The 22,874-nt window shown below is 31.1% G+C and overlaps 1 protein-coding gene across 1 annotated transcript in view; it reads right to left on the bottom strand.

Annotated features, from left to right (window-relative positions):
• pic (DNA damage-binding protein pic) overlaps positions 1-22,597 on the bottom strand; it is a 47,451-nt gene extending 24,854 nt beyond the window's left edge. Inside the window, exons 1-2 of the mRNA XM_067272664.1 lie at positions 22,380-22,597; positions 1,873-2,021 (exon numbers count right to left, since the gene is read on the bottom strand). Of these exons, the coding sequence (XP_067128765.1) occupies positions 1,873-2,021; positions 22,380-22,440 (210 nt within the window). The 5' untranslated portion in view covers positions 22,441-22,597. The remainder of the gene's footprint in view (positions 1-1,872; positions 2,022-22,379) is intronic.
• Between the last annotated feature and the right edge of the window lie 277 nt (positions 22,598-22,874).

Below are 22,874 nucleotides of genomic sequence, written 5' to 3' on the forward strand. Positions count from 1 at the left end.
ACGTGGGCAAGCATTATCTTAGTGAAAGATGATCCTTTTCCAGTTGATCAAGTACAGACATTTCATTTTAAGATTTTCATTTACTCAATCCAATTGATGATAATAGATACAAGAATTTATTTTTATTATTCAGTACATTATCTAATTCTGTACCGAACAGTACAGTAAATAATTCAAACTTTCATACAGGGTAATTGTATATTATATGAAAGTTTAAATTACTGTATATTACAAAGAATGTATGCATAACATGTGAATTTTTTACTGTATTTTTTTGGTTTACTTTTATAATTTGTATTAAATTTTCAGCAGGATTCAGTGTTGTATTCTAATTACACTTCCGTGAATCAATCTTTTCATAACCCCATCCAGTTGACCACCTCACTTATGTGACCAGAAAGTGCATACCCCAAAAGTGGCCATATAAGTGAGGTTTTACTATATTATATTAATATACAGTAGAGCATTGATTATCAGACTCAATTGGGAACTGGGGTTGGTCATATAACTGAAAAAACAGATAACTGAAAAGTATGAAAAAAAAAATACATTATTAATATAGTATATTAGTATATCACTATTAACCTACTTCGCGTTGAATTTTCATGGATGTTAAGCCCAACAAAAATTTTTTCTTAATTCTGCACAAAACAAATACAGTACTGTACTGTATATTGAAAAATATAAAAGAAAGAAAAGGTTAATGTTACCTTAGGTAGCCAAGATGGCGGCTCGTCTCTAATTCCAGCAAGGAAACAGTGGGACACACATTCTAATCTAACCTATTCTAATAAATTACCATAATTATTAGCAACCAAATTATTAGAATAAGTTAGGTTAGGTTAGAACGTGCATTCCACTGTTTCCTTGCTGGAATCAGAGAGAAGCCGCCATCTTGGCTACCCAAGGTAACATTAACCAAAAAAAAAAAAAAAAAAAAAATATATTCAGGTTACATATTTTACATAAAGTAGGCCTATACATTAGAAAAAGAAGTCCAAAATTTTCTTTTGCTTCACAGTTGACACTCGTTTTTTTGCCGCTAAATCTCGCACACGTTTTAAAAACAGCAATTGGATAGCGTCGATAAATAAAATTAAGCCTCGTTTAAATACTGGCCTCCCTTTCATGGTTGAGCCAGTGTTGCCAGCTAAAACACGCAAAAATTTAACAAAAATAATATTAAAGTAGCCAAGACATAGCCAAATATTGTAGCGCCACATCACTAGTGGACATTTGAATTTGCCGACTACAACGAGGTCGGTTAACCGACGTGACGTTTGATTGGGGGTCAGATAATCGATGCTTTACTGCAGTGTTTTTCAACCTTTTTCATTGAGTGGCACCCAATTAAAACACGGCACCCTTGACCAGCAGTGGATCTAGAATCTGAAAAAAGGGGCTTTAATGGGGGGGCAGATGAATCTTTTGCGAAAACAAATATTATGAGCAATGCTGGGGTCAGGTCCAGGGAGGGAACTCCCTCCCCAGAAAGAAAAATTTTAAAAATTGACAGTTTTAACTAGCATTTTAATGCAAAAATAGTGTTTCTACGTGTTCAAAATCAAAATTTAAGTCCATTGAATTTTGTTGAAATACTGACAATGAGTTATCTTGAACACTTAAGTAAATTTCCAAGAAAATGCCTAAAGGTCTTAAACTTTGCGACACCCCAATCGTGGCGCCCTGGCACCCCGATTGAAAAACATTGCTCTACTGTATAGCCAAATTAAATATTCAATATTTGGTTGAATACAAAACAGCAATAAAAATATTCATTATACTTATGTTACTTACTAAACTTTGAAAATTTTTTAAAAAAATCAATATATACTTTCAAGAAATTATAATATTTCTTAAAAGTTAGCTTACCGGTGGTCTGAAAAGTTTCATACAAGTAATCTTTCCATAAATATTTATTTCTTTGATAGGTCTCAATCCTTCTGGAGATACAACGTATATTTCCAATCTAGTATTTTTTGCTAAAATCAAATTTATATCTTCTGGAGATGTAAAGTTACCTAGAAGTAGCATATACAATAGCAAAAAAATTAGCTTTCTTTATATCAAATGTACAATTTCAGGAAGAGTTTTACATTTGTAACTTTTAAAATCATAATTTGATTATAACAGTTATATATATAACAATATATAAAATTTAATATAAAATGAATAAAAATTTATTATTACAAGTTTCTAACACAACATTAATATTAGATCAATTCTGTTATCATATAATGTAAGGAATTATCATCATCTATTAATATTAAAATTAAAAAATATATTAAAAATCTGTATCTTGTTGAGTGTATTCATGTTCTCTCTTTGATACATATTACCAAATAACTATATTTCCTTTTCCTTGTTAAACGTTTTTATGTATAAAATTAGGTTTTTATTCCACTTTCTTTATGAATAATTCCAGAAAGAATTCAATAATAGGTCTGTGATGCCCTTAGATGTGTGGGGCCGCACACGCCCGACGCTGAAGGAATCCGCACGTTTTTCAAAATTTGCTTTTAGTTTTACAAAAGTCAACAAAACTTTTGTATTTTTTAGATTATCATTATTCTATTTATACATTTGAATCTGAAGATGAAGTGGATTAACTCCAACAAACATTTTATCTGGTCAGTGAATTTTGTTGGCAATTTTGGTGTGATTTAACTAATCATGAATTTTTATTTTCTGTTATATAATCATGTTACAATTAGGTAAGATAATCATTTTGATTTAATATGTCAAAAAGGAAGGTATGTTTGCCAGTAGTCCAAACAAAACAGGACAAAAATTTTTTACACAGTTACATTAGAGACAAAAATAATGGATTTGTTAGAGAGATCTTGATGTGAAAGATGGAATCTTGTTATTGATTCAATTGAATTTGAATCAAAATGTTAAGTTAGAGAAAATAATTGTAAAAGTAGGTACGATATTCTCGTGGGTGAAGAATTTAGATATTATGAGATTTGAATCTAGAGTGGAGCTACTGGAGAATTTCGTGCAGAAGGATTTGGCTTCAATTGCAGAATGAATGAATTTGCAATGAATATCTCAGAAATTAGTTTAAGTATGGAGTGTTACAAGATGTAATAACATGGTTATTTTGAGTTTACCTGAGTCAGATCAGGAAGATAAGATCCAAATTAAGAATACTGTGTTAAACATTTTTCATGATAAGTTGAATGTTGATAACATTTCCCTAGATGATGTTACAGATTAGGATATTGTAAAATTGGAAGGAAAAGATTAATTTTTTTATAATTTTTGGGATTATAGTGATAAATGTAAGACCAAAAATGTCATTTAAGCTGAAAGGCTCTGATATAATGGATGACCTACATCCTTTGACTAGGGAAGTTAGGAAAATAGTGAGGGCTTTGCTAAAGAAGAAAAAGGAGCACAGATGAAATTCATAACGCATCCTCAAAGAGGATGGAAATGCAAGGTGGATCATGACCTAGTTCTGATGTTTTGATAATGTCGTGGAATTATAAAAGAATTCTGAATAAATCTTATTTATTTTGTCAATTTTTGTCTTCTTTTGAAGTTGTCTTTCTCTTGAAAACTTGGTGGAAAAGTAAATCTGCTGTTATGAAGTTCTGCGATCATGAAAATTTTGTGATCATTCGGGAAGCTGGTTTATGCAAGATTAATAGAGGATATTATATAGGAGACTGAATGCTCTTGTTAAGTATATTGTTATCTTATAGACTTTTGGTACAGAACAGGTTTTATTTGGTGATCAAAATTATATAGATAATACATTGGTTGATTTTGTTTTTTGTATCTAAGACCTGTTATTTGGGAAGATATTTGGAATGAGATTGTTATGGTATTCAAAGTAACATGGGTGACTTTAATAAACATACAGGAATGGACTGACAGGATTGGGTCCTGGAAATTTTGGGCGACTGGGACTGATGTTGGTTATCAAGAATATCACAGAATCTAATAGTAAATCAGTAAGTCAGTTTTAAGTTTTTGTGAGAATTTTGGCTATCTGATTATGAATGGTAGAGGCCCATTTGCCTCTAAAGACTGTTATTCTTATGTAAATTTATTAGGTAGTTCACTTATTGATTTGGCTCTAATTGGATTAGGTCTTATACTGCTAGTTTCAGGTTCTGCAGTTTTGAATAAAGTATTTAGTAGTCATTTTCTGATTAGATTGAATTTAAACTGTAATTTGAAAGAGAAATTAGTTAAGAAAGTGGTAAAGTCAAGATCAGTAGATTCCAGTGGTGGTAAATCAAAAATATAATGAGTTAATATAGATAATTCAGAACCATTTAGAGTTGACTGCTGGTTTGTCAGTCCAGCTGGTAAGAGATTTTTGCTGATTGGAATAAAAAAACCTAAAGAGTTTGATAAATTTTTTTGGTTTGACCTGGACTGTAGAACGAATATTTTCAGAAGGTATCGGGAATTGAATGAAATGAGACAGGCAAAATTTAGGGATTGAATTGAGGTAGATAACTTTGTCAAGGAGCAGAATATTGCTCGTAATCTATGCAAAGAAGAAATTATTTTTGCAGAGACTATATAAAGACTTGGCTTTTGGAGATAATTAACACATTTCCAAAATTGCAGACTTTCTTCGGGCCAAGCATGTAAGCCTGCCAGATCTGAATTGAGTAGAACATTTTGTAAAAGCATATGGCTCAGTGTTATAAGCCAAATCTTTTCTTATGTAATTTGTGTTATAATTGGAAAGATAATGTTTCGGTTATTGAAATTACCCCTTTGTAAGTAGAGTCAGTTGTTTCATCAACGAATGACAGTACTACTCCAGGAATGGATGGTATTTCTGTAGAATTTTATAAAAATTGTTCTGGAACTTTCTAGGTAAAATACCGGTACCAATAAGTATCACCTCTAAGTCTTTAAGCCTTTAGAATTTCCAGTACAGTTCAAAGATAATGATGTACAAATGTTTTTGATCCTTAATCTAGATCTGCTTCAGGTTCAAAAATTGTTCCAATTGTAGAATGCCAAGAACTTTGAATGTTTTCAAATACAAATTGCTTGAATCATTAATGTATTGATAATAAAGATGTGAATGCTTGCACCCCATAACTATATTTTAATGCTGTGGCCGATCGTTGGAGGGAATAATAAATATCTACTGATGTGGATGATCTTCACAGGCATATTGCCACGCTTGTGATATCGTGTTGCTTTTCTTGAAGTTTATACAGTCCCCCAATTTGCTTGCCTTGTAAATTTCTAGTGTTTCTAAGGCCCTGATGTGGTCCATTTGGAAGGATTTCTTTATGATGTTGGTGTTGTCCAAGTCGGCCTCTACATCAGGGTTGGTAGCATATGTTGTGGTGGTACATCTTTTTCTGGTGATGTCATATTTGTGTTCCTGGTGATTGTGTATTTGTATTATGCAGATGATTTGTTCTAGACTATTTAATTATTTAGCTTCTTCATTTAATAATATCTACAAATCAGGAGATATTCCACCAGATTGTCATGTAAGTAAAATTATTCCAATATATAAAAAATGGTTCTAGAAATTGTTCAGAGCAGAGGTTGCAAACCTTTCTAGCCTCACAGACCACTAAATTCACAATTTCAAATCCCACAGACCACTGTCATAAATTTTTTTTAAACGGTACAAACATCTATAGAATAATGATCATAAAAGTTCCATTGTACTTTATTAATACGAAATTCCTTTGTTTAATTACAACAAATTAGTGTGGAGTTTGTTGCTGCTTGTTTGAAATAAGTTTTTGGATTCTAGAATGCTTCCCACAAAAGATGACAATCGCACTCACATTACTTATTGATTTATTGACATTATTATTTATTGATAACAGTCATTTCATGTCTGGTTTAAGATTTGAATTAAAAAAACCCCCTAACGAATGAGAAAAAGCATTTATTAACTATTAATGGAAAGAATACAAATCTATTTGTTATGTATAAAGAGGTTACACAGGGATGTGTATTAAAGCCCAATTTTGTTTAATTTGTATATCAACACCTTCGTTAAGGAATTATGTGCTTTAAATGTAATGGGATGCAATCTGAAAGGTTGTGTTGTTTTCTTACTTATGCAGATGATTTGGTAATGTTGGCAGATTCTCCAATAGAAAATGATTAATTTCACAGTAGAGGTTATACAAAAATTATGTCTTTGTATTAATATTAACACATCTAAGATCATGGCATTTCATAATGGAGGGGTTTATGCTAAAAAAGAAAAGTGGTATATTAAGCATAACTTGATTGTAGTAGTAGATAAATATAAAAATTGGGGAATAGTTTTTCAATAAAATAGATGATTTTCTAGACATTTAAATCATATTGTTAATAAAGCAAAGGTTAGTATAGATAAGATTATTGAAGTATGTAAATCTGGTAGATTAACAGTGTGATCAGACAATTATTTGAAGCATGAAACAGCTATGTCTATGATTTTACATTTACATAAACTAGAAAACTCTACAAAAAAGCTTCAGAACACATTATCCAATATTTATGTTCCGTTTTTGTTTGTTGATTCTGATGATGGGATTTGTCCTGAAACTTATTTAAATCTGAATAAAAAATTTGACTCCTTAACTGTTCTATCATTACTTTCTTCTAATATGTGATTTTGTTTTATTTGTCAATGAATGTGATATCCACTCTGTTGCAATGGTTTGTTTTGTCTGTGATTATGGCATGATTATATTATATTTTGAGTGCATTGTTAATCTGATAACCTAATGTCATGTTGTATAAGATTAATGACGTACTGTTTTTGTCTGCAAGAATTACAGCTTTGTGTAATTCTGATGTTTCTTGTTTTCTACAAAAAAACCTCATATAACACCAGTGTTTGTAATGCAGGTTTAAAATATGTGAGGCTATTCTATGAACAACTTAGGAATGTTTATGTTGCTCACATTTTTCTTTGCAGTTATTCTAGTTCTGTTTGTATACAATGTAAAACTCCAAATGAATATGTCAGTACTAAGGTGACATATGTGTTGATAGCTTTACATGTATGTTTTGCATTAATCTGTGTTGTTAGTATTAAGTTTAATCTGTGTCATATTCATTTGTTAGTCTTTGTTTCATATGAGTATGATCTGTAAGTTTGGCTTGTTGGTATCCAGCATAATTTATAAGAGTAAGTTAATAAACTTTCAAAAAACAATAAAAATGTGATAATAGATCATCAGTACTTTGACTCATGAAAGTTGATCATATTCCACCAAGCTGACAAGTTTGCAACAGAGCATTGTTTGTGTTTAACAGAGTTCCAAAAAAGATATATAACAAAAATTGAAGTCAAGATGTTTCATAAAATTGAAAATACTAATTTTTATGACAAACTTACACTATAATAATGTTTAACTAAATGTTTTATCTTTTATTTTTAAATTCCTACTATTAGTTCACACTCTCCCTATATATATATTTATATATCTTGTTCAAATTTTCAATTGTTAATAAAATACTTTTTATTCATCCACTCAAGTTCAAATACATTTTTTAAAACTTGTAGTGGATGACACTTGATGTTAATACAGTTTTTTCAAATATTAATTCATTAATTAATTAAATTTAAACTGTGACACCTGTCAGCAATATGCCAATTCAGACTGACAGAGGACGCGAGGAGAAAAAAGAGAACTTTGTAATTATTTAATAAAAACTAACTAAAATAAAATTTTTCTTTGTTGACCTAAGTAGGAATTTACTTTAAAAAATTTATTTTTATATTACTTGTTTACCTTTAATGTAAGAAACAAAAAAATCCATCCAAATTACTAGAAATATGAAGTTTACTGTCCTATTCTAACTTCTTGACTTTGAAAACTAACACTACACCACTGATCCAAATATGTTAACAAAGTAAGCTCTCATATAATTTCTTTATCAGATGATGTCAGATCCAGGATTAAGCACAAATTTGCCTATAAGCTCAAATGGATCTTCAAAATATATATTCCCAAAATACTACATCAGTGCTTGATCCCACTAATTGGTATAACAAGGTATGTTTCAATATATTAAAAAAAGGACCCTAATCTTATTCCCCAGAGAAATAAGTTTCGTACACATCATCTCAAAAACAGAGAGCAAACTAAAGAAGTCAATAGTCAATTACAATTACCTTTTTAGTTTACTACCATACATAGAAAGCAGTTACATATTACAACTCTATCCCACACACTTCTCATGCCCTAGACATACCATAACAAACAAAAAATGGCTTATAGACAAGATAATCACTAGAGCTGATAAAAGCAAACACTTCATCCTGATGAAAAAATTCATCCATTACATCCAAGAAACTTAATGAAAGGAAGTAGATGGCCACTACCTTAGCTTCATCACTGCCTAAATCTCCAAGGCTGTTTACATTTGCTAAAGTCTATGAAGAAGGCATAAAATTAAAAGTGATTGATAACTACCATTCCCATATGTACAATACTTTCTTGATAAACATCTACAAACCTTTATTGCCCATTACCCTAGAAGAATATACCTTTCTGCCATCAACTCAACAAAGTAGTCATTAGTCTTACAGGCATATCACTAATAGACAACTAGGTTGCATCTATATCTGACTTTGTAAGCCTGTGCCCCTCCATTAAACTTGAACTTTGCTTCTGTGCCTTAGAGACTTTCTACTATCCCACATTCCAAATGCATACCAATATCTCTCTGAAATCTTGGAGCTTAGAGATTTAATATACCATGCATCCTTTTTCTCCTTCAATATTAGGATCTATAAGCAGAAAAAAGTCAAAATAGCCCAGTGTCAAATTTGCTTTGTGAGGTATCATCAGAAAAAACTTAGTGCTCTCTACCCCTCATACACAGAACCATCCACTATAAACACTACATAGATGATGTCCTGATCATCTGGAAAAGCAAACTTGACTTAGATATTTTCTCTAGTGTATGAATAGTAATCCCTATGGCCTAACATAGGCCTGCACAACTTGGAGTAGATAGAGGGTCAAAATTAAAATAGATTAAACTTCTCCAGGCCACAGATAGATTTTTCAGTAGCTCACTTTCCAAGTACAGGTATAATTAATGATTAAACTATTTTGCGAATGAACCATATTATAAAAATCGAAAATTTAAATTAATATCAATTAATTACACTCATTACTTAAGATTTTTATATATCATGAAATCACAATAATATACTCATTACATCTTTATAGTCTTTTACATCCTGTACATTTTTCATAGCCTGTATGTTGTGCAAGTCTGGTCTATCACACAACAAATGGATCAGATAAGCACAGACCAACAAACTTTATTGACATTAATCTTTTATTTAGAAAGGAAATCCATACAGTTTACGTACACTAAAACTATTCAACCATTCTATATCCAACTTCATTCTTCAATTCCTTCAGCCACAAAATTTTGGCCTTCTGCATGCCAGTCAAGCATGCCTATACTTATTTAAACTCAATAAGCTGAATATTAAATTAAACCAGATTATTGATCTAAAATGGCCTCTAAGTAACATCCTCTATCTTGTCAAGAACGTTTCACACACCAATCAAATACAGCTGAATGTAAACAGTCCTCTTCCTTCTCTATGTTCCCATACTCCAAAACCCTTCAATCAATGGTGATATTCGAAATAGTTAACAAAGGGTTCGCTAGCAGAAAATTTTTCCCTGACAATCACCGACAAACGAAATGGAAGTTTTGGCTAGAAATAAATACAATACCTTTTCTTGCGATATATCTAATAATCAGTGGCATATTTGGAACGTAAGGGGCCCTGGGCGAAGACCAGGCAACAATAGTATATTAGTGCTGTCAACCTTTTTTTTTTTTTGAGGCAGAGAAATTTTTTACCCCAAATGGCACTGCTGATAATAGACAGATGTCATCATCTCTCGAAATACAATATCCTTTTTATTTCGCTGTCCATAGCCCGACACGTGTTCTGCAGCCATCTTGTATTTTCTCGCGTGCGTGGAATTCTGGGATCTCTCTTATGACTGGTCTAGTTTCAAGAACTCTCTTGAATCGATCGCAATTAAACCTCGTTTTGGTCGAGATTGAAACGATCGAGAGATATTGCACCAAGACATAGTCCCCGACCTTGCTCACAATCTAGACTGAAATGCTCGGTGTGAACGGGGTATAAGGCTCTAGTTTAGTAGTATTACAGTGTATAATACGTATATTTTAATATATTTTTTTAAAAAAAACAAAACCGCTGAGAAATGTTCCGTGTGTTTAACAAGGTTCGGAAAACTGAAAATTTTAACAACGGGTTCAGCCGAACCTGTGCGAACCTGCTGGATATCACCACTGCCTTCAACCTATTTTCAGATCCATTGCTAATAATAATAATAAATGCATAGCCTTCCAACTCAACCCAATTCTTTACTGCCTCCTACAGAATAGTCAAGACCTCATGAATGACAAATGGCACAGTGATGTGTACATTATCCTGGATACAAACCAGACTGGCATCAACACAATCAATGTTCCCTCTAACTTTTTTGTATATGAGCGAAACATATACAATAGAGAGTCGTTAATCTGAACCCTGGTAATCAAAACGATTTTCAGTCAAACTGTGTCATGCTGAATCGAACGTTTTTGATACTAGATTTACTTCTAAAGTATAATTTTCATGTTTTTATATTTTTCAATATATTTATTTTGTTTGTACAAAATGCAGAAATAATTTTTAACAATACGATAGCCTCGATTATTATTATAAAAATTTTCGTTAGGCTTAAAATCGACGAAAATTCAACACAAAGCGACACGCAATGGAGAAAAATTTGAACATCGGACAGGTTAATATATTTTTTCGTACATAATTGGTAATCCAAACAAATCACTAATCTGAACAACCCCAGTCCCCAATTGATTCCGATTAATGACTCTCTACTGTACTTCTCTAAGCAAAAAAAATTTTTGCTGAGCAGATTCTGAACAAAAAATTTCTCTGAGCATATATATATATATAAAATCTTATTTTTTCTATAAAAATTAAAATAATTATAAAGTAGATATTAAAATTCATTTTAAAACATACTTCCATACAAAATATTATCTTTTGTCAATAATTTAATGTATTTAATCGAAATATATGAAGCAACAAACATGTTGCAGACAGACTGAGAAATAAGTAAACAACAATTCAAATCAGTGTGCATGCTTGCCTGCGCAGCACATAAATTCTCATGTGTGGCAACAATTTGAGCAGTGCACGACTGTGCAGCCATGCAGCTTAGAGGGAACATTGAACACAACATATATCAGATACATCTAATCATGAACTCACTGAATAAAGAGCAACATTAAAATAGGAGGCTCAGCTACAGTTTTATCTTTCTTTGCTCAACTTCCTAGTACTAAGGTAGATTGACATGTGGCCAGAATCACCACAACAATCTCATCTCTTCCAAGCCAGTCATTACTAACACCATCACTAACACATGTTTAACCAGTCATTTTGACCCAGACAATTTTCAAAGTGATATAACATGGAAATGGTTAATTTTCCAGATTTATCACTATGTATTTTCTTTCGCCTCTTCTAAATATATATTAAAGAAAAGGAACTTATATTGCTTTCCTGATTTGGGATAGCTTATTGTTTTTATATGTTTAGGAGGTCATAGAGAAGCCATGGTACTTAAGGGAAGTGTCTTACACAACAAGTATATAGTACCTGACCTATTTAAAGTATATTTTATGTTGTTTGTTAGAATAAAACTAGAAATAGGTATAAATTATTTTGTATGACTCATTAATTCTTGCAATGTAAAATTGTGTTTTTGTTCTGGTATCACTTACTAGCTTACTACTATTGTATGATCTTTACACTTGATAAATGAATTTACATATTATAAAATACTGTCAATTATAACTCAAGAATATCTTAGTATAGAATTAAATTAATAGTCAAGTTCCAGCAGCTACACTGCAACCAGAAAAACAGCTATATCTCAGAAATAAAGACAGTAAACAAGTAGCTAGTACAATGAATGAAATATTTTTTACAACAATCACATTATAATCATCTTGAATTATGAAAATATTTTCTCTGAATTATTTCAATAGATTACATGAAAAGATATTAAAATTTAGGAATTTACTTGAAATTTTAACAATTTTGTGTCATTTAATAATTAAGAATAAGCAATTAAAAATTGGTTTTTATAACTATAAATACTTAAAAGTGAGAAAATGTTAAAAATAGATAATATCAATGTAAATTAAGTGAGAATATAAATAATCATTATTTATTTGCGTGGGTCAGATTGATTCCATAATACTGTACTAAAATATACATTTTTTTTAATGGTATCTAACACAGGTTAAGCAGCAGAGAGACACTCCCTCCCCCTGCCTGGTAATATCTGTCTTTTGTATCACCTACCCACTATCATAATCCACTTCCTCCTATTTGTTTATTGTATTCAATCTTTATTTCCTATCTGGCACTGGCTGTGTCCTTGCCCAAAAATAGCCCTTTACTAGATCAAAACACATTAGCATTTCTCCAATTTTATTCACTGTTAAAAAAGTATTGCTTATTTCAATTAATTCAGTATATTTTATTAATTATATTCAAAATGTTTAGTTATATTTGATATTCTTGGTATATTTATACAGTATATCCTTGATTTAGGAGTGTACCTTGTTCTTGAAAAAACCTCTTACAAATTGAAATCTCAAATGGTGGACAAGCTTCTCCATTATTTCTTATGGCTAAAATTTGTATCCTGTTTTGGCATAACCCAGTCATTCTATATTCCCCAAGTAACACTAAAGTGATATAAAACACCTATTTACCAATCATCCAATGATTCTAAATAAAATAAAATAAAAATGTTGAATTAAGTTATTCACTGATATAAAATGAATTAAGTATTTGCATTTCTCATCTTATGATAAGTTATCACATCTTTTTTATTTAATTAGAAAATAGAATTAACTGAGATAAGAAAACAAGCAGAGTAAAATAATAAATGAAATTTTAATCACCGATAGAAGGATCTGTAATGTAGAGATAAAGTTTTCTAAACTGCATAACTGCATTAGAGTAAATGGCACTATCTCTAACAAATAAATACATACAGACTAGGATCCACAAGCCATATAATTGGAGTGTACAGGAATTCGATCATAATTACAATACAGTATTTTGTTCTTATAAATATCAGTTGACACAATACAATGAGGGGTTAATATTACCTTAGGTAGCCAAGATGGCAGCTTGTCTCTAATTCCAGCAAGGAGGAAACAGTGGGACGCATGTTCTAACCTAACCTATTCTAATAAATTACCATAATTATGGTAGCAACCAAATTTATTAGAATAGGTTAGTTAGGTTAGGTTAGAATGTGCATCCCACTGTTTCCTTGCTGGAATTAGAGACGAGCTGCCATCTTGACTACCTAAGGTAACATTAACCCAATGAGGTATTAAAAATTTTACATCATTAATGGAAAAGAAATAAAAGGAGCTTGTTATACCAAATCAGGTTCATAGTGTATGCCAAATTTTTAGAAATGGGCAAATATCACTTTTCTCAAATTCAAACATTAGCCAGATCTCGAATATTTGGATATTTTGAATACGGTATGTCAAAAACTCAACGAACTTAATTATCTTATACAACTTATTTAGTTAAATAATAAATATTAAATAAATTAACTTATTTATTTCAGTATATTAATTAATTAAAAAATTTTGGCTTTGAGTTTTAAAGTAGCTTAGGTAATTATTAAATTATTCAAATATTTTTAATTTTTGATTTAGCTGTCCTTTGGGTACTTTAGGTCCACCAGTGCAATATACTAGAGGTATATATTCCAGCATAATATTTGAGATTTCAAATCTTGAATATTAGAAAGTATTCAAATATTGAAGTGTTTGCAGATAGTACTCCCCATCAACATTTAAACATAATACATAAAATAAGCAGCTAAGGTTGTCGATAAGTTTCATTCTAAAAAACATTAGCTATATCATCTTAATTTATATCTTCTTTTTTATCATAGTTTTTCAGTTTTTTACTGCCAAGTCTTTATGGCAAAAATCTGTCTTTAAACTTTAAAAAAAACTATAGTTTTTGAATTTACATTCTTTTATATTATATAAAAATGAACATTACAAATACCTAAGATATGTGCACCTTGCTGGTATCTTAGGTGTTTGCAGTGTTCATTTTTATCTAATAATAACCAGTTGTTAAGTAGTTGTCAGATTACTTTTATATTATACTAAAATTGCCTCTACTCATTGAAATTTAGTTTCATTATTATTCCACGTAAAAAAAATTAAAACATGAGTTACAAAGCAACAGAAAAGAAAAGAATATAAACAAAAGTAATATAAGAAAAAGAAAAAAATTGATTATGATGAATTGATACAGAACAAATGACAGAAACTGAAGAAGATATTAATAGCAGTAGTAAGAGAGAGACTGAGTTGCACAAAAATTAAATAAATCAGATGATGAAAGTCAGAAACACAGTCTACTGATGCAAGAAGTTAACATTTAAAGAATAGCAAATATATTTCAACCGAGCATGGAAAAAGGATATAGCTAAATAAGCAAATATTAAAACAGCAATAAAAAATAGCTCATTATGAAGCAATGCAAGGATGGTTTAAGAAACTGGAAACTAAAGTAAAAGAAAAAATTATATAGAACTGCCTGAGAAAAGTCAGTAAAGATAAGATATAGACTATTAAAGTTAAGAGAAATGGAAAGAAATAATTGAAAACTTGCTAAATATTGAAAACGAAGTAACAATTTACACCATATGCAAAGAATAGAAGAATCAGCAAAGATCATACAGAAAGGAAAAATAAAAGGAATTCATCAGAGAATGAAAAAGGGCCAGAAATATCCAAGGCATCTATTGAATTTGCCAAAACACTAGATGAAGCAAGATTAGAATGACTATGGACCTATTAATGATGATTTGAGAAACAGAGGATTGGAAAAAGAGCAGTTATATCAGCCTAGAAAAACAAAATGTTTCAATTGAACAACAGCTACTCAATGGATATTATTAACTTACAAGAAGAACATCACTACCTGAAACTTGTGTAATACTTAGTACTAACATTTATTTGGTAGTTAAACACATGCTGTTTACCCACCTAAGAGGATATTTTTCTAATGCAAATATTTCTATTTTTCTTAAGAAACTAAAATATTGACTATTTGATGAACAGAGTGAAGGTTTAAAGCTGATTATCAGTGACATCATTGTATTATCATAAAATGTTTCATCTTAATGCAATGAGATCACTGTTATACAAGTTTTCTAGCCACTCAGAGAAATTACTTTCCTTATGAAAAAACATCCATATTATAATTGGTAACTTTGGAGAGACGATGATAGGCAAATTCCAGATGATTCAGATGATATGCATATGCTCAGTTATGATTCACTGCACCAATACATGTACATTTTTTATTTACAAATTTCAATACATATAGAGGGTAAAGCATACTATTTTACTCAATTTGAATTGAAGTGTAATTTCAAATGGAACAAGCTGTTGCATACAAGTTTGTTTTCTGTTACTAAGCAATCATTTTACATTCTTCTTCCAAAGTATCTCATTTTTTACTCAAAAAATGCCAAAGAAATTTGACTATTGTTGGCAGTCAATGGTATAAACTAAAATTTATACCATTTCCAAACTGGGTTTATCATCCTTTTGCATTTTAAAATAAGTGTATAATAATAGTATTGTAATTTCTCAAATCTGTATGCAGCATTATTAATTTTAATGGACTAAGATGTAAAGCAAAATGAGTGTTCATACCCAGAAGGATGTCTTGTCAGGACTTCAGCAGTTAAGTAGGAGATTGATGATATTAGAGTATGATATCCAAGCAACTGAAAGTATCACAGCTGATAAAACAAAAGGTCATTAGAGAAGATTTGGATAAGAAGTTAAGCTGGACTCCACATCACCTAAATCTGTAACAGAATCATAAAACTGATAACCAAACTGACGAAACTTTCAGTTTTGGAACATTCAGTTGGACAGAAACAAGGCCAAAAGCAGAATTAAAAATTATTTAACTTTTCTATTTTCATTCTGCTTTTCTGTCGTACTTCAACCAATAAAAAAACACAGATTTGTGATGTGTAGCCACATTCAATATTCATGTGTAATATGATTGTTGTAATGGCAGAAAGTATAGCAAAGAGAATGAGAATCAATTTAGAAGTATTTATTTTAAAAGTCAGAAAATATAGATATCTATCCAACAGTGGCATGCCATCATTGGAAGCGATGGAAGCGCCACTTCCACCTTCCAATGACCTTTCCTTGTATTTTATAAAATATAAATTTTCATATTTTAATGTACTTTTAATTACCGTATTTTACGGACTATAAGACGCACCTTAATTTTTAAGCAATTTTTTTTTTAAAAATACCTATAAGACGCTACGGACTATAAGACGCACCTGAATTTTGGAGGCAATTTTTCGAAGAAAAAAGTGCGTCTTATAGTCTGTAAAATACGGTAATTAAAATTAATATTTTATTATAACTGCATTATGTATCTTTTACAAATTTCTATACTACATGTGAAAAAAATGATAAGATTGCTATTGTATATTCAAATAATTTGGTGGCGGAAGGAATGTCAAAACCGGATCAGTTTCCAATCAGCCAGATTATATAGGCATTGGCACATGTGGTTTACAGAGCACCAACCTCACCCGGTTTAGCTGGTAGAAGCAACACACGCGTAAAGCGTCCAATTTTATATCCCGAACCGGTTGTTGGCTGTTAGCCGCCTGCCTGCTAGATATTCGGCCGCCCTCGCCCGATTATGTGAATCACGAGTAGACTAGATCAACAGCGAGCAACCCCCGGCCCGCGGGCCAGCTACAGCTCGCAAAAAGTTTCTATCCGGCCCACGAGATCTTTAATAGATTATTAAATTGGAAAAATAACTAATTAATAGTTATTTTTCCAATTCTTTGTAATTTTCGAAAACGATAAGAGAAATAAACGTAGTAATTAACTTTTTATTTATTTATTTCATATTTGCAGACTAAAAAAATTACAAGTCACAAGAAGGCGTCAATTAACTACTACGGCCTGCGGAAAAAACACAAAATTTATTCTGGCCCATATTATAAAAAAGTTGCCCACTCTAGACTAGATTTATAACTTAACCCAACCGATAGGAGTTTACTGGCATGTTTTTATGATAGTTCTGTATAATTGACTGGAGTTAAAAAAAAACTCCATTAAAATATTTGATATATTTATTCTGCGTTTATTCTGCTCTCCCATCTTATATTACTCACAGATTTCAATGTTAAACCGGTGATATTACGATTTAGTATGTCCCATCTGTAAGGGGATGGAAAAAAAAAAACGTGTACAATTCTAGTAGTGTTAAAAAATTAACTGTTACTTTGGCAGCATTATTTACAACCAAATTTAATGAATGAGACGTACAATGGTACAAAAAAAGCTCTAGAATTTATTTTCCTTAAATTTACGATTTATATATCTATTGTCATAAAAATTTGTCTTTCCACTTTTTTCCCAAGACTACAGATATTCAGGTACAAGGAACTGGTTTCGACTTATTTCTACTAAGAAGTAGTTAAATAATTAAGAGATTAGGGAATGGGAACATAAATAAAACCCTGCCGAAAGAGCCAGAATTTTACTTAAACAAAAGCTTAACCGAACCAATTACTAGCTCAGTACAGTTGGAAACTGATTTCCGTGTACACCTGGTACTAAAATGAATTACAGTAGTTAGAAAACAAATGACTATTAAGTTTAACATATTTACATCTATGGTGAGAAACGTTTAAAATTTACAACAGCCCTGTGGTGTCCTTTGAGATATACTAGTGATGCGCCAAGAGGCATTTGACATTGACTGGTATCGGCACCCTTGGGATTTGGCAACCTGCATGCATGCATGCGCCTCACACCTACCAGGACGCCTCTGATTCCATTCATTAGCCACTCGTAGGAGCTATTTCACTAAGTGGATTGTTTTAAGATTAAGAAGTAAAGAATATTTTGTTCTTTTTATGTACATTTCTTCACAAAGTTATATTTAATTATAAGTTTCTTTAAAACTATATTCATACAATTGAAGAATTTTTTTGTACTAGGCATGTATATTCATCACACATTTTGTTTTACCAAGTTTTTTTTATAATTTTAATTTTAGCCCTTATATCGTGGCTAGTGATTAAAAAATTTATTTTAAAAAAGTTTAGGCTCAAGACCATATAATGAAAAAGAAAACATTATTAAAAGAGAAAGACCAATGCCTAAATTAAATATAAATACGTCAACAAATAAATTTCGACATTTTGACAATAAAATTTATGACGAATGACGATTCTTTCATAAAATTGAAGCAATTTGGAAATCAAAATAGAATAGAATTTAACATTGGTAGACAACACAAAATAAATATTGAAAATTAGAAGAAGATAATTACGATTAATAGATATATCTAAATTAATAGATGTTATATGTTTTTTCTCAAAGCAAGAATTGGCATTTAGAGGGCATTAGGGAATTTATTGAATCTAATAAGAACACATGTAATGCTTCTCTCAACTAAATAACAGGGAGAAGAAAAGCCAAGTGATCGTTGTAAGCACTATATTGTGTTCATAGTCAACAAGAATCAAGCGTGACACGGTTTCAAGTCATTAATCTAATAAGAAAGTTCAATATAATTACCTCTTATTTATTAAGTACATCAGATATTCTATTAAAAATACATTTAAAGAAGTATATGGTTTTTACTGGCTTATCGAACAAACGAATACGAACAGGATATGACGCGCAATTAATTGATTGGCCCAGTAAGTCGGCTTCTTACAGAAACACAGCTTCCCTATCATCAAATGTCACGGCACGCCACTGCTATCCAACAAAAAATATAAAAAATTTAAGGATACATCATTAAAACACTGTATGAATAACAATTAGCATGAAATCTGGAATGAATGGCAGGAAAGTTTGGTATACTGCACCAATACCCTAAAGTGAAATCATTTAGTTATAAAATGCTTTAAATAGAGAATGAAGCAGAGCAGAAATGGAAAGTACAGAAGGATTACAGAACTGATCAACAGGTGGAACATTTCAGTGTAACATTCATTTTGGTCAAGTTAAAATGTAAACATAATTGACAACAAAAACCATGTTTCAGATCTGTTTCTGAGTTTGTTTTCAGGTAATGTGGAGTCCAGGCCTTAGTCAGAAAAAGGTTTCTGCATACACTTTCAGTCTCACAAGGTCAATCCAAAAAAATCTATTTTAAAATAAAATTAAAACTGAGTAAAATAGAACCTCTCATCCTCTGTATAAGTATTGTTAGAAAATGTTATGATAAAATATTTGATTCCTTGATTGATATTTAACAGTTTTATATATATATAGTTTTTCAAGACTCAGCCACTTAAAAGTCTGTCCGTACCAAGATTCAGCATTAAGTCTTTTCCTGTTTGTATTGGTTATAGACAGATACAGCAAACAGAAAATTAGATTATAAAATATTGTTCAAAGATGACTGAGTTATTACAACAGATATAAAAGAGGAATTACAAATGAGAATTTAACTGTTGCAAGAAAAGATGAAAGTAAAAATTAAGGCAAAACAATGCAATACATAACCAATCTGCCAAGGAAGAAGTGATTCTTTGGAGGACTTTCTATGAGAAAGTGGCTCACATCTTAGACACATGAATAAAACCAGAGAGACTCCACAAGCCCAACCTATTGGTTGGACAGAAATATGTTACCAAGCATGGCCTTTCAGAGAAAATGCAAGGCTCGGGGCACTAGCAAAGGGATAATCACACAAGCACAAAGAAAGACCTTTGACATTATCAGGTGTGCTAGTGCAAATTTGCTAGAGTTTTACTCTTAGTATCATAAAACACTGTTAGCACAGAACTGACCAAACAGATCTCATTCTCTACTTTTATGCCCTTTTTGCTGGGGAGTGGGATTCAGTGATAGAAGAAGAGGTTACTTTTGAGTGTGGGTGTGTGTAGTGATTGGCCAGAAAAACATCCCCTCCAGCCTGGAGTTAGCCAATCAGGGACTGGCTCATATCACTCAATCCTTTGGCTTCTCCTACATTTTTGTCTAACATATTGAGTTGACAAGTTGAGGTCTCTAATATTGCAAGGCCCAATGCAGCTGCCCCTCCGATTGGCACTGGTACAAACTACCAGTGTTTGATGGTAGTTGGGCTTGGTGTAAGTTGTTACCAATATTTGATGGTGGTCCACTTGGCTACTGGTGGGCACAACAAACTACCAGTATATTTTTCAGATAAAAAGGTGAAGCCCTATAATAAATACAACAGTTTAAGTACTTAGATGCAGTTTTTCTCTTTGCAAAGGATATAAAGCAGAAGTAAAGAAAACAAAAACAACACAAGTAATAATGAAACATTAGGAACAGTATATGATAGAAAAACTAACCAACAAAATTAGTCTTCAAAACTATAGTAAGACTTGTACTGCTATAAGAAGCAGAAATATAGATCCACTGAGAGGCAGAAAAAAATTATGAAGAGGCCAGAAATGAGAATAATTAGTTAGATAATAAGATTATTATTAAGAAAAACCTGAAAATCAGAGAGAATATAAATAATCAGCATGAAAAGAACCCAGGGATATTATAACTATACAATGTGTAAATAACATGTCAATCTAATGAAGATAATTTATGAAAAACAATGGAGAAACAGATTAAGTTGGCAAGAAAGTAAGAAATGACGTAACAGAAAAACATCGACAGACGACAACGAAGATGAAAGAGAAAAAGGCAGACCTCTAAATATAAGTCAAATAGTAAATCGAAAGAATTAAAAAAGGTTTTTAGTTATTTAAATTCTACATCACCCAGTTTGATCATTTTGATTTTAGCAGTAATAGTACTATTTCATATTCTTCGATATACATCAGAACAAAAATAATACATTAATAAATATAAAAAACTAATAATGCACAAACTTACAGGAAAAACTTTTACGTAAATATTTTTAAAGCCGGGAAAGCAACACACTCTTATTAAAATATTTTGTTTAACAAAAATAAAGTCGTGACAAAGTCCATAATTTCATTTTGTAATACAACCTAACATTAGAAAAGAACTCCAAATATAATACAGCTGTCTTTTGATAGTCCGACATTTTGTAATTCGACATGCTCAGTAGTCCGACGCACCTCCCGTCAAGGTCACCGTAGTCCCCGTCCCCATTATGTGTCTGCTTGCACAGAAGGATATCGTGACACAAATCTCCCCCACCCAATTCTTACACGATTACACACATTTCTTGTGTTTTCTGTGAGCAGTTCTGTATGTACTGTATTATTTATGCCTATACATACTATATGTACATTTATTGGCTTCCATATTTCTTTTAATAAAAATGTTTTAGTTAACTGAAATGGGTGTTTCATTTTCATATTAACCTAGGCAGCACTTTACTCATAAAATGTAGGAATATTGTAGGCTACTGCTAGCAAAACAATGCCAAATATGTAATCACTTTTGGTAATACAACACCCCTTTGGTCCCATACCTGTTGGATTATCAAGAGACAACTGTACAGTAAACTCCCAATTATCCGGGCTAATGGTGGGGAGAGGTGGCACGGATAATCCAAACTATAATTATTTATTTCTAAAATACAACATATTACACATTTCTAAGGAAGACAATTATTTTAACATGTTTAATGCTCATTTTTAATGATTTTTTTAATGTCAGTTCGAACTTTTCTAAGAGCTATTATGTTGTTATACTCGAATTACCATTGGTCGATGTACTCCAACAAAGTGTCGATAGAATTCAGGGTCGTGTTGTAACTATTTAAAAAATACATACACATGAAATTATTTTTTAAAAATTAAATTCATGCACAGATAATCCTCACACGGATAATCGGGAGTTTACTGTAAATTTATTACATTATTTACAATTATAAATCAATTATCTTGCAGACTGGAAAAACTTCAAATCTAAAATTAAAAAACAAAAAAAAATATAGGATTTAAAGACCTTGTTATCACATATATTATGCAATTTTAAACGGTCATTCAATGTTAAAATAAGCATTTAATTGTTGGATAAGGCAAGGCATTGAATAATTTAAGACGAAAAAATTGTATATTTTTGGAACTCTTCTAATTTGGAATCAAATGAGGACATTAATAATATTTTGATGAAAATGATATCGTACGCAATTTGTGTCCACAGTGAGAATTTGTTTATAAATGACTTCGGCAACGTGGAATAAATAAATGGCGTTGAAATTAACCAATAATTATTTAAATATGAAATTTAAAAGACAAAAATCGTCAATTTCATACCAGTAGCACATGCAGAAACACCAGTTGGCTTGTGTGCCGTCACAACATAATTGTACGACATTTTAATTGAAGAATGTTCTCAAAACAAATTACTATTACAATCGTGTTCGAATAATGACGAAATTTTTTGTTTTCAAACCTTCTTAGTAACCAACTTTACCGGGTTTTTTGATTCGCAGAGACACCATATTAACCAATGCTCGTAGCCCGATTGTTTAGAATCGTATAAAATAAGTAACATATATATCCGCCAAAATTAAATTTAATACAAAATAATAATTTATTTTTTATTTAAAATTATTTATTTATTTATTTTTTAAAAATTATAATAATTAATATTTTTATAATTGAGACAAAATATAACTTTCGATTGTCGTGAGTGTATTTTTCCTCGGACTGGACACTAAGCGGACGAACCCACGATGGGCTTGAAACTCCCACAACGGCCAGGTGGGCCGGGGGTGAGGAACGGGGCTTAAATATGTCGGACCCCGT

The sequence above is a fragment of the Centruroides vittatus genome, unplaced genomic scaffold, assembly GCF_030686945.1.
Source record: "Centruroides vittatus isolate TY-2023 unplaced genomic scaffold, ASM3068694v2 contig_452, whole genome shotgun sequence".
NCBI classification, from domain to species: domain Eukaryota; kingdom Metazoa; phylum Arthropoda; class Arachnida; order Scorpiones; family Buthidae; genus Centruroides; species Centruroides vittatus.